General features: G+C 40.8%; 1 protein-coding gene across 1 annotated transcript in view; it reads right to left on the bottom strand.

Moving 5' to 3' along the window:
• RPS6KA2 (ribosomal protein S6 kinase A2) overlaps positions 1 to 12,725 on the bottom strand; it is a 155,391-nt gene extending 142,666 nt beyond the window's left edge. The window contains exon 1 of the mRNA XM_066315833.1: positions 12,562 to 12,725. Coding sequence (XP_066171930.1) covers positions 12,562 to 12,660 — 99 coding nt within the window. The 5' untranslated portion in view covers positions 12,661 to 12,725. The remainder of the gene's footprint in view (positions 1 to 12,561) is intronic.
• Positions 12,726 to 13,400: the final 675 nt, after the last annotated feature.

Genomic DNA, 13,400 nt, shown 5'->3' with positions numbered 1-13,400 from the left:
AATATTTACACAGGTAAATAGACTAATCCACTTGTTTCTGCAGCAAATCCAAATACACTTCTCACCAAAAAAATCCTATTTCGCTTCCTGGCATCAAAGTCTAGTGATGTTCTGAAAAGAGTGGAGTGAGAAATCCCCATTTCTTATCAAGCTGTCCCCTTCTCTCCCTATGTTTGGTTTCTTTAGTGGCAAAGAAATATGCTCCTACTCCCTGTTCCTTCATTTTGGGGTAGCAGTCTTGCCCTTTCTCTAGGCTTCTCTTTTTAGGAATCCCACAAGAACATTATGCCTTCAAGAACTATTTTTCTCCCCTTCTCTGGTAAATTTGACAACGGTTTCAAAGCAAAGGGCCAGAAAAGGCCATGGGGGCATTTTTTTAAGGAACCTAGGCTAAAAATGTGTCCAAATCAACAACTCAGTTTTTCAGTAAATTTCCTGTGTTCACACAGATGACTACATGACAGACACACAGCACACTGACACACTACCATTTCAGAAAAGTAAAGGAAAAACAGTGTAATACTCCGACATTTTGGTTTGCATCTGTGCAGGAGTAACAGAATACCTCATTTATCCACTACCAGCTAGGAATACCAGCAGTTCAAGATTCATTTTGCTGGTTTTATTTATTAAATATGTCTTGAGGAATTTTTAGTTTAGGAGGAAAGAGCAAGGCACTCCTTAAGATCCAAGACAAGAGTTTGAATTACACTGAGAAAAACAGAGATTCCTGATTTGACAGTCTCCATATATTTTAGAAGCCACATGGAAAAAATATTGTGATTTCAGATCCAGATATTTCCCACGGACACTTTACCCTCCAACACTATCAAATTTAGCCTTCTAGGCTCACAGGCTTGGCTAGGGGATAACCCTCTTTTACACATTCAGTTATGAGGACACTAATTTTGTGCTAGCCCAAAAGTTGGTAATATTACAAGATGTGCTTAAACATTAAACTACAAGGTCTTTTTGGATGTGGTGGTGGTTTTTTGGTTTTTGTTTGTTTGTTGGGGCTTTTTGTCATTGTTGGTTTTTTTTGGGGGGGGTGGGTGGGCTTTTTTTTGTTGTTGTTTGGTTTGGTTTTGTTTGGGTTTGGTTTTTGTTTGTTTTTTGTATAGTCCTTGTTGGCAACTTGAGGCTACCAGCCAGAAGACAGAGAAGCCAAGGAAATTTATCTAGAGTAGGTTGTTAAAGCATTCTGCAACATCTCAAGTTTTGGAAATGAGGAAGGAATGCTAGCTATTCTATCAACAATAATGCCAGCCTGCCATGGTGTTAAGTGTCCCAACAAAAGAAATAAAAGTTTTCTTCTAATTCAGATTACATTCATTACAGCTCCAAGGAGGGAAAAAGAGCAATTTGATTTGTTTTTCATTTCCTTTGAATCATGTAGGTTTATGGCATTGTAAATTTAACAGAAGGAGCCCTTAACCACAAAGGTAAGGTGCCTTCAGTGTAAGATCTTTCTATCGTAAATGACTAAATTAATGCAGACTAGTATAAACATTGCCGTGGAAATCCCAAGATGAACAACTACACAAGTTTACTCCCTTCAGGAAGCTGAAGTGCATGATGACTGAGCAGAAACCATGAAACTTTGCATGATTTCACATAACTAGAATGACAAGGGACGAAATCATCATCTCATTTCCACCGAGAGCTCTTCATCAAGGTTCAAAAGAAAACATAGAGGGTGAAAGCAGGCAAAACAGGAACAAGAGTTGTCATGCAACACAGAACGTTACCACTGATATCTTCCTTTCACTATTTTCTAAGACACTGTAGATGCCATAGTAACTGTGCTCTAAAGTCAGAGTAGAGGTGCTGAGAAAATGGTACTATATAAAGCTAAAATCCCAGACAGACAGACAGACGCTTGTGCTCAACTGAGAGTGGAGCTGAGTCACAGGTATGAAACCCTCAGCAACACACTCGGGAGCTGTGAGGCAAGGGCACTCCCTGAGAGCTTCTTCTGCTGCTCCCCCTGAAGGAGAAGTGATCACAAGACATTTAAACTACAGAAAGCCAGAATGCAGACACATTTGAGGAGAAATAGGCAAGGCATATTACCCACATAATTGAACAGACAGTAGATAATGAAGTGTGTCCCTGCTGAAGTAGATCAGATGTGCGGGTCACCGCTGCACACGTCACTAGCAGATTACTGCAACATCCAGTTCCTCGTTTACAGCAACTATTTTGCATGAGAAAAATAACTTGAGAAACTGTAAATATATGTATATGAGACTGGGACACTTCTGAGATATGTAGCACGTACTGCATCTGGGAGTTTATTGCTCCAGAGCCATCTGACCATTGCCCAGCCTCAGAAACGAGCATCATCTCTGAATCAGCACTTCCCCTAACAAAGCTTTGTTTTTACCAATGACTGTCCAGTTACCTCAGTAAAGTGAGGGTGGAAAGTACCAAAACAGAGGCAGTACAAGAAAAGCAAAAGCATGTGATTGCATTGTTTGAGTCTAAAGCATAAAACAAAAAAGCTGAATCAGATGAATGACTGGGTTAGGGAGAAGGAAAAAGCAGAACTGTTACCTTACAAGGGAAACATCTGAGAAGGCAAAGTGAGTTTCAATAGACACCAGGAGGCAAGAGCCTGGTCTCAAGGGCACAGTTTCCATGAGTGTGGAGCATTTCTGCAGTCCAGCTGTGTGATTCTACACCAGGGCACAGCACATTCAAATCTTCATTTACAAGAGGGAAGAAAATCTGGCAGACAAGAGTAAAGAATCATATCCCAGGAGGGCAAAACAACTTAATTTCTTCTCTTCAGTAACTGAAAAATGGGGAGTTGATGTGCCTCCCTGAAGAGATAATACAAAATCCCAGACAACACAGCCCTCTGATCACCAGAAAGATAAACGAGTGCTTGTAAGACCATAGTGGTACTCCATGGAGTGAGCTCTATTCTTATTTCTCTCTTGGTCCCACGAATTTCACACCAGCAGAAGGATTTTAAAAGCTAGGGTAAAAGGGCAAACTTTCTCTTGGCTGTGGTGGATGCAGCCCATTAAATGTTTTGTAAGTCCCCACTTCCCTGGGAATTGGTTATAATTACCATGGTTGTGCCTGTGGTTAACAACAAGGAGGAAGAGATTAACACAAAAAAATGAGGAAAATGTAAACTCTAAAATGATCAACAGAAGAACAAGTGGTCAAGAGCAAAAGCAAAGGACTGATGTGTTTTTCATTAATAAGGCTCTTGAAAGAAGTTGTTTTTGAAATGACCCAGATCATCTGTGTTGGAAAAGATTACAGTTTTAATTCATTCACTTGACACATGTTATGAAAAAGACAGAAATACTAAGTCAAAACCTTAAAACTTTCCTTACAACTCCAGGGAAACAACTCCCATAACATCACAAATGTCTACCTAGTATAGCATTGCTTTCAATACAAACATTACTGAAATTATTTTATGGCTTCTTCAACAACCTGTTACAGAGCGAAAAAAATGCTTTTAAACCAAGCAAGGGAAAAATTGCAGTTGGCACCGTTCACGTAATTATCTTTGTTATGGGTAACTTACACCCTTGCACAGCAGAATACCCATCACCAAGAGTAAATTGGTATGTAAGCTTTATCCTGATGTGTGGAGAGATTTTGGAAAAGGCAATTGGGATAAAGCGTGTATCTTTTGGCAGAAAATCACAAGAGCTGGTCTGTGTTTTGGAAGTGACAATCCTCAGAATCATTAACAGTATTCCTTCTAATGTCTCATATGGGTTTTCCTGTCAGGGAAAAATGAAAAAAATTGTTTGCTGGAATACAAAAACCCCTGTTGCAGAGAAGACTTTCAGAAATTCATTTCATACCATCAGGCAAAAGATGCCATTAGGCCTTTTCTTTGAGCACACAGTCTTTCAGAGAAAAGCAAATACAGATGGAGCTCCTCTGCTGTGTGATAAGGGATGCTGCAGCATCAATGGCATTAACACACCCATAGGAAGGGAAAATAAGACATCTGGATCCTGCCATAATTGTACTGGTGGAACAGGGTAAAGTAAGTGAATAAATATTAACTGCTTTGCAGACTGAGTAAGTTCTGTGGCCCACCAACCTTATCAGCATTGCCACTCGGTATATTACGTTGTGACATTAATTTTTTCAAAGAATTATGACAAGAAAAAGTAGGTGCATTTGAAATATGTTTTTAGTATAGATTCTTCAATTCTGAAAATGGATAAAAACTTGAAATCATGAGAGGAAAATCTCAGCAACTGATTTTGGGAAATTGGCTTGTCTCCAATCCACAGGGGTGAATTTTTTTTCTTGGATCAGTTTGTAGTTAACATGGTATGCACAACTGTCTTTTTTAAGACCAGACCAAGTGCCCTCAAAGTGCTCATCCTTACTGCATAATGGCTTGACTTAGCCACAAAGCTAAGGATAATGCACATTAAAACTTTTTAAAGGAGAAAGCAAAGCCTCGCCTCAATCCTCCTCAGCTTAGTTTGAACCAACTCCTGTTTTATAAGCTGTATGTATTTTCTGCCTTACAACTGCTAAAACTTCACCATGAACAAAAGAGGATTAAATAACGAAAATAGAATAGTATTATTACTTCTGACTGGCAGGCATCATAAACCTGGAGAGACTGAGAGAGACAGGCATCATCACAATGCTGGAGAGACTGAGAGGGATTAATTGATGGCTACTTCAGTGGGGACTTCCTTGCCTTTACAACACACAGCACTTTTCTGTGTGGATTCATATAATGCACTTTCATCCATTTCTTGAGTAAACCCAACCATGTGGTCTTCCTTTGGAAGCAGAATTTGAAGAGAAGTTGACAGAACGCAGAAGTAAGAGCTAAGATTAATGACCACACTTTCCTTCCCGCCTTTTATGCCTGTTTTACCGGTTTCCACATACAAAGAAGGTAACTCTCAAGGATACAAGAATCTGAAAAACAAGAACAGATACATCGTGTTCTCTGTTCTTTCAGATTTAGGCACTGCAATGTGTTTGAAATCAGCCATACAATGCCAACACATGAAAATCATTTGCATTTTGAAAACGTCTCGGTTTAGCTATCTTAATAGTGTTGATTTAATGGAATATTAAAGAGTTTGTTCTGGAATAAAAATTAGTGATTTTACTTGCCAGAAAAGAACTTCAAGTTTTTACGACATAATGAAATGCTATAAAAAAACCTTCTGAAGTATGTTTTATTTAACATCTGCACACACTAAGTACTACAAAAATTCAAATCTAGTAATGTGAATTTGCCTTGAACTGCATCACAGGAATAATCTAACATGAAGGCTCGCTTTCAGATTACTCTTTAGTAATTGCAATGCATAACCATACAGGGATAAAGTAGGAACTGTGCAGACTAGCAGCAGATGCAGCAGGCTTTTGGATATTTAGAGAGATGGCTTTTCAATTAATGCAATTACAATTTTTAATTGCTGTCCCAGACATGTTCTAGTCACAGAGGTTGGATGATACAGGAAAGATTAGCATAGAGGTCTGCTGATGCAGAAGTTTAAGGCTAAGATATCTTTCAGAGTCACAGAACCTGTCCACTAGTTGCCGGCAACATGAAGGTAGAGAAAACAAAGTTGAACTGATGCAGGATTTTCTTTGTTACTCACTAGGAAAAAGCAACAGAAATTTCTACTAAAAGAAAATAAAAGAAAGGTGAATGCAATAGGTAAACCCACACCCTCAGTTCCCCCCCTTGCAAAGCCTTCAATTTATTCATAACCATTTATGAAAGTAGAAGTATTTACTGCTTTTTTTCCAATCATACACAGGTTCAGGTTTGGCCCTACAGGAAAGAGGTGAGACACCCTTCAATTACACCTCGACTTTATATGACTTCACATGTTAAGGTTTAATGAGTTAACTGTCATTTTGCCAATTACTATCCTTTCTTAGGATACCTGAAGGCATGCTGGCAAACTGTGGCCTCCCTTCCTGCCTGTGCACTGCTACACAGCGCCTAATAATATACTGCAATCTGAGGAAAAAAATTTTCTTCATTGGAAACTTCGTGGTTTTGTCTTCTGTACTCTAAAAGGTTTGCATTTCCACTACCCTTGAACTCCTGGCTCTCAGCTACAAGAAGCAGTACGTTCTCCCAGATCTCACAGCAAAAGCAGCTCTGCTGAAATACTGATGCATTTCAAATACAGTACACTTCAAAGTAGAGGGAGAGAGACTGAACTGCAAAGGACGACCCATCACCATCCATGCACTCACTGAGGGAATGTGCACCCCAAACTGTTTACTTGGAAGGCACTTCCCTGCCTGTGAATTGTAGCTGTCGTGCAAGGACCCTGAAGGGATGGATCACTTGCTTCCTTGCACATCCTCAGTCAGAAAGCTGTTTTCAAGGCAGATTTAGTGATCCAACTGTTCTTCTTAATTTCTTGAAACTTTGTTCTCCAGGAAGCAAAACTGTACTTTGCAAGAGCTGATGGTAACACACACACACAGAGTGTGTCCTGTGTGCAGAACCAGCTGCTGCTTCACTGAATTACTTGGGAGTCATTAATAGCAAATCATTTTACTGAATCCTTGCTGAACTGGGACAGTAAGTCTTGTTAACTAAACAAAAGGAAATGACAAGCAATTATTTAGACAGAAAGTATTTGTACTTGAGTAACCGGTAAATCAACATAAAGGAGGGTTTTTGTTCTGATTTCTGTCTTACTTTAGAAATAGTTCTAGTTACCTGTGAGGACACAAATGCAGAAAGCACACACAAAAGGAGTCTTCTCCTGAGACTAGCAGAAAATTGCACGAAGCAAATACTACTGCTTATCAAAATAGATGTGGAAGAGCTAAACCCTCTGAGAACAGACTTTTTGTGCTACAGGGTCAGACAGGACATCATACTATGAGCTAAAACTTAAAATAAAATTACACATTTTTCACTTGCATAAAGCTACATTACCCCAAATAAATGCTAGGCAAGGCCTCAGCTGCCCACAGGTTCCAACCAGTCCCTGAGGTTCAGCTCTTTATCTCCTGTACACCCACACACAGATGCACCAGGCACAGGGAACCAGGGCATTGACTGTCTCAGAGAGGGGCAGGGCACCGCCCTCTCCCTTTCAGTCATTCCATCATTGCCTTGTAGGCATGTGTATGTCCCATCTGTGGATCAGACAGAACTCATCCCACAACCAAATGAAGATCTCTCCTATTTTATGATGATCCCCTGCCCCTGCTCTATGCCCAAACTCTCCTGTACCCTGGCTATGTGACCAGAGCCTGTGTTTAGTTGTGTGATCTGTGTCAGAATTCATCTGACACTAGAGCCCATGGATCAACTCTGTCAGCACTGGCTTGGATGCCAAATACCATTAGATCAAGGAATCATGCAGACACTGAGACGGTGAAAATGGAGCGTAAAATGACAATTTGGATTGGTCTTTGGCAGCGTAGGGACCTTTGAGGTGTCATTGATTTTTACAAGTGACAATCAGTATACAAAAAATTAAGAGATACTCACTCCCTAACAATGTTGCTCTGACTGGCCCAGATCTTGTTCCTGGAAATCCCTAACTTTCAGAAAGGAGAAAAGACATTTTTTCCACCCTATGAGAAAGACTGGGGAAAGGGACCTGAACAGCTTTCAAATGCATAAAAATCCCACTGCAAAGAAAAGGAAACTCCTTTTCACAGTTACAGTGGGGAGGACAAGACGACACAGGCTTAAACTGCCTTAAGAAAACATGTGTTAGATATTAGGAAAACCCTTGGATGCTAAGGCTAATGATGCAAAATACACCACGTACTGAGGTTATGGGCATTTACTACTGGAGGCTTTCAATGAGAGGTAAGAAAATCGTCTTTGGTGGAAGAGTTGAGATATAGCTGATGCTGCCTAAGAAGGAAGAAGAGTCCAGATTAAGGGTTTTTAGATGCCTTCCAGTCCCAATTTGCTGTGATTTTCCTGTGTACAAGTTATCCTTACATCTACCTGCTTAATTTTCCCTTTCTGTACCTCAGCAGTTAATTTGAGGCTTGCTGGAAGGAGCCTGAGGCACAAGAGACTTTATCTGGGATAAAGTCAGAAGCAGTTGGGGAATTGGGAGCAATTCCTTTATCATGAAAGTGTACACATGTGAGTATTGCCCCCAAACCAAATGTAAATAGGTAGGATAGTATCAAAGGGCGTGAATATCTATCATAACTTTCCTTTTTTCAAATGGAAATACAAAGCACAAAGGTCTGAACCATCTGTAATGACACAGCAAGTTGTCAAAATGAGCCTGAAAAATGGATTTCCTGGCTCTTCAAGTGACCTATCTGAGGCACTACATGCTCCTCCTGCTCATGCTCTCTCCCCTCCCTGCCTCCCTTCCCCCCAGAAAGCCGTGCAAGACTACAAGAACTGCAGCATTTCCTCATAAAAGTCTTGCCTGCAGCTGGGGGAAGTTAGACACTCCAACAGTGTTGGTACCTTCTGCTCTAACAAGAACACACATCACAAAGACAATCATTACCACGGGGGAAAAAAATAAAAACTAAAGCTGCTTCAGGTCTTACACCTTGCAGAGATGTTCCTGGGCTGATAATTCCCATCTCCTTTCTTTAACTTGCCTTTGTTCTGGCTAACATTTGACAGAAAGATTTTATTCCTCTACCAAGTGAGTAACTATAAAAAAAATAAAAGAAGACAGAATAAAGGACATACTGCTGGTAAGGAACAAAACTGCTCTTTTTACAAGTGCAGAAGAATTCACAAGCATTTGCAAGCGAAACGTTGTTGCTCCTGCCCACTGTGGAAAAGGACCAGTCCAGGTCAGCATTTTCTGGGCTCCTTCCTAAGGCTGATGTAACTTGAGCTTGTAGGAAATCAGAATCAGAGCCTGAGATTAGAACCAAAAATCTCTCATAACAAAGTATTACAAAGCCAGTGTCAGTCCTTCTGCACTATGACTTACAAGCCTGCATAGGCTCAGTTCCATTTCCTACGTGCCAGTGCTGGAACCAAAGGAGGACCCACACTTGAATCATCCACAGGAGATCCTGCCTCCCAAACCGGCCATGCCGAGACACACCAGGCTCCAAATTAATTCTGAATTCATCTCCAAGAACTCTGCTAGGCTCTAAGCCCCACGCATAGATTAGACATAATTTGGATTCATTGATACCAGTAAGAGTAAAAATTAATTAGACAAATTAGAGTGAAAGAATAATTAAAAATATGTTAATAATACAAAAGTCAGAAACATCTCCAAAAAGAATAAAAGGCAATGTTTTAATTGGTTGTTAAAAAAAAAAAAAAAAAAAGACTCTCCTGACTCTCCTGTCATTGGAATAAATATTATCAAATTCTTTATATGCTTAGGTATTTCCTAGCTTATTCCAATGGCATATTTAAATTTTCATTTATAAATCAAGGGATATTGCTCACTGCCATAAGATGCATTCCACTGGGTCTCAAAGTCTTTAGCAGATCCCCACTGTGTGTACTTTATCCTGATGGTTTCACATTCATGTTCATCAACACTCAGCAAGAACCATAAACAAAGCCCTTTCTCAGATGCACACATGCAGTTCCCATTGACTTTGCTGGATTTTCAGCTGACTTCAATCAGAACTCTGCGCATGCAGAAGGGCAAAACTTGGCTCTGCACATTCAATAAAATTACATCACTAGATAACTTTTAAATGAAGGGCAATGCAGGCCATACTGAAAACTAATATAAACTGAAACGCCTAAACTGTAGCCAAATAAATTCAAATTTCAGCCAAGTTTTTCCAGAATAATAAAAAGGGCATGCATTTTAGGCAAGATGAACTGAAACCCTAATACCATCTCATTTACCAGAGTGCACTCTGCCTCTTTTAGCAGGACAAAGTGTGAAATCCAGCTATTTACATAAGGTGATGATCTTGTTGTTTCAGGTATAGCAATGACATTGGCATCTGAAACAATCAAGTAAAGGTCAGGTTAGAAGCTGTGATTTGCTAAGTCCTTTTCTGCAGCTGTATCCTGCCCCTGTAAGCTATGACTCTCATTACAAGTGATTTTGAAGTGTAGAATACAGTAGAAAAAGTAATTAATCATGATACTAACAACTAATATTGTATTATTTTTGAATCTACTCTAATAGTGGTGTTTTAAATATATTAAATGCTTGAGCCTAGGAGTACCTATCTTAAAAGCTTCAACCCTCGTTCCCAACTTGCCAAAAGAACAACATAACAAAAATCCCACACAACCTAGTAAAAACAGTTCTCTTCCAAATTTCGAATGACATCGTGCAACACAATTTCTGCCAGGTACATTAGCTAATGCACACTAAGCAAAGCAATGCCCAATGTGCTTTTTCCAATTTTCTTTCCTATATTTTCCTTTTACTCATTCCATAATAACAACCTGTACCTTTTTACTGCATCTTAAAAAATATCTACCCACTAGGATGAAGAATATTCTTACTTCTAAAAAACCATCTAATGATAAGCTTCCTCACACTTTGTCTGATAAGCAGTTGTTAGCCTGCAATTACAAATTTATACACAGAAAACTGCGGAGGAGACTTGATGTTCGTGTTTGGTCGTCGCCCCCCCGCCCAAAGAAGAAATATCTCTGATGGTTTTCACACTTAAATATCAGAACAGATTTTATGAACAATTTTTTCTTTATAGCTGGAACAGCCCCTATTCTCCACTCCATTATAATACTGAGTCACTTTGTATCGAGTTGGTCATTACTGACAGTCCAGGGAAGAAAGGAGGGAACTGGATGAAATGCTCTGAAGCTACACGTGCAACAGGATGCGTATTAGGTTGCTTCTTGAAGCAAATTATCTACAATCAGGAAAAAAAAATCACTGCAATAAAACTCATATAAGGGAAAAACTACATAATTATTGAGAAAGTCCAGTAAATCTAACACTGGTGGTCAAAAGGATTGCAAAGACTTTTTCGGAAGTGAAGCAAGAGTCTAGCCTGATACAAATGCTGAGTTGTACTGGTCCTTCATACCAGATTATCCAGTAAGTTTTATAATTAATATGGTGGAATCTGTTTATCCTGAACTACAGCACTGTCAAATGAATAGCTATGAGGTCTGGGGGGGCCCCTGCTGTCTCTAAATCAACTCCCCTCCCAACATCCCATCCTGACACTGGTGGCCTGTGAAGACACTCATTTGTCTCAGAACTCCTCCATGTAACTCCAGGTCTACTTCCCGTTGTGTCTGTTGGAGCATGAGCTTAGAGAATTTAAAAGGTGTTACAAGGAACATTTATTCTAGCTTAAGCTCTGTGATTCTGACTATACAACAGAGAAAGGAAAGGTATCCCCACCTCTCCCCTCAGCCCTACTGGATGCTCCAAGGAGAGAGTTATTAATTTGTTTTAAATTCATAGCATGTCTGTTTGATGATGAAAATAAAAATTTACACAATCCTTTTTCAAGAAAGTTGATTTTAAATAGTTAAGAAAGAAAATAAAAACCAACAAAACACACGGGTCAAGAACTTAGCTTTTCAGCATGCCCTGTTTAAGCAATGACACATGAAGAACTTTATGTTCAAACAATTACCTGGTGCTTTAAATAGGACACTAAGGGAATAACATTTCAAAATGTATTCACACAGCATGAGACTAATCCTCCTCCTGGGAGTACCAGTGCAAATCAGAGGAACTCCTCAGAGGTCAATTGAAGTACACCAGCACAAGATAAATTTGAGACAGAAGGGAATCAGACCCCATCTACCTCTTTTTTAATGCAGAGGTTGCAGATCATCTGCAATGATAAAGTGAACAACATAAATATAACTGACATCTATTCAATTGATCTCACATCCTGCCGACTATTCACAGCTCCAAATACAGGGCTGAAGAACAATGGTTTGAGGAAGGCAGGCAGAAATCCGGATTCTAACCCATTCACACATTCCAATTTGCTAATACCTCCTACTTGAACTGCCTTCAGCTCCCCACACCACTAAATCACGAAAGGTTTAATTTGACATTGTCCCCCCCCAGCTTCCAAAGCAACTTCTCCTAAAATAAAGTAAATAAAATAATAACCAGGAGAGATGCATGGGAGAGAAGACAAATGCAAAAAATATGTGCAAACATGAGAACCTATGGAGAAACAATCAAGAGAATCTCTGTCTAACATACTACGTATGTATGAAAGGCACTAGCAAATTGATTAATTATTTGGAAACCTAGTACTAAGAAAGAACGGTATGAGCGCAGGGGAAGACTAAAATACGAGGCTATTGCAAACTGTGGTGTCATTTGTGCTAATTTAAGTGGATCTGTAATTATTTCCTACAACTTCATGATGTCCTGAAGCAGCTTCCTCCCTCCCTGCAAGGCTGATAAAAGGACTCTTGGCAACACACTAAATACATTATGCAATGTATTGAATACTACCGAGAAAACGCACTGAATTACACTGAAACAAAGAACATTAGGTGCGAATATCACCACCTCCAGGGAAAGAGCACCTTTAACTACTTATCACATCAGTAAATGCAGGCATTCTCCTGTACCTCGGCTACCTGCACCTAACAGCATTTGCTACCTTTAACAAAGTTAAGGCGAATTTTACCTCAAATCTACTCAGGCTCGAGCTCTTTGACCGAGACTTCTTGCGGAGATAGACCGAGAAGAAGCGACGCACTGTGAACTTCTTCATGTTCATGTCCATCGCCCCGTCCCGGCTGCGGCGCGGAGCGCGGAGGAGCTGCGGGCGCCGGCGGGGAAAGCTAGCGCATCCCGGTTGCTCCCTATTTATATCCACAGGCAGGAGAGCCTCCGGAGCGCCTGGTTTCGTCCATGGAGCCGGGCAGGGCTAGACCTGCCGGAGGTGCGGAGCCGGGGCAGCCCGGGGCCGGCCGCCCGCTGCCCGGAGCATGAAGGCGGTGTTTACATTTCGGTGCGGAGAGCACAACTCCGTCCCCGCCGCCTCTCTGCTCGCCTCCGGTCCCACTACGCCCAATCAGGCTCCGCTCGGGCTGCACGCAGAATCAGCGCCGGCGGATGACAGCTCCTGCGTCCCAGGCGTAGCAGGTTTCAGACAAATATTGGATGTGTCTATTGCTCTGCGCTCCCTCTCCTCTCAGTCAGGCTCTTTCAATTTCCTGCTTTCTGAATCACATGGGGAATAGGCACATGCTGCACTTCTGTTTTTAGCTCAGAATTCAGACGCTGCTATAATTACTGAGGGCTGTGGTGGTCAGATCCGAGAAGAAATCAGCTCCCCTGTGAGAGTCGCTCCTGGAAGAAAGCTGAAAGATGTCGTGCCCGCACTGCCAGAATAGACGGGTTTGAATCTCCTTTTATTCCGGGGAGTATGCAAAATAACACCGTCCCCCCACCCCACCCCGCCCCCGAAATTGAAAAGCTCACCATCCTATTCACAATCACCCGCCCGCTTTACATTGAAAT

This window comes from Sylvia atricapilla, chromosome 3 (assembly GCF_009819655.1).
Source record: "Sylvia atricapilla isolate bSylAtr1 chromosome 3, bSylAtr1.pri, whole genome shotgun sequence".
Taxonomy (NCBI): Eukaryota; Metazoa; Chordata; class Aves; order Passeriformes; family Sylviidae; genus Sylvia; species Sylvia atricapilla.
The sequence above is the reverse complement of the archived record's forward strand: the minus strand, read 5'-3'. Positions and strand labels throughout refer to the sequence as shown.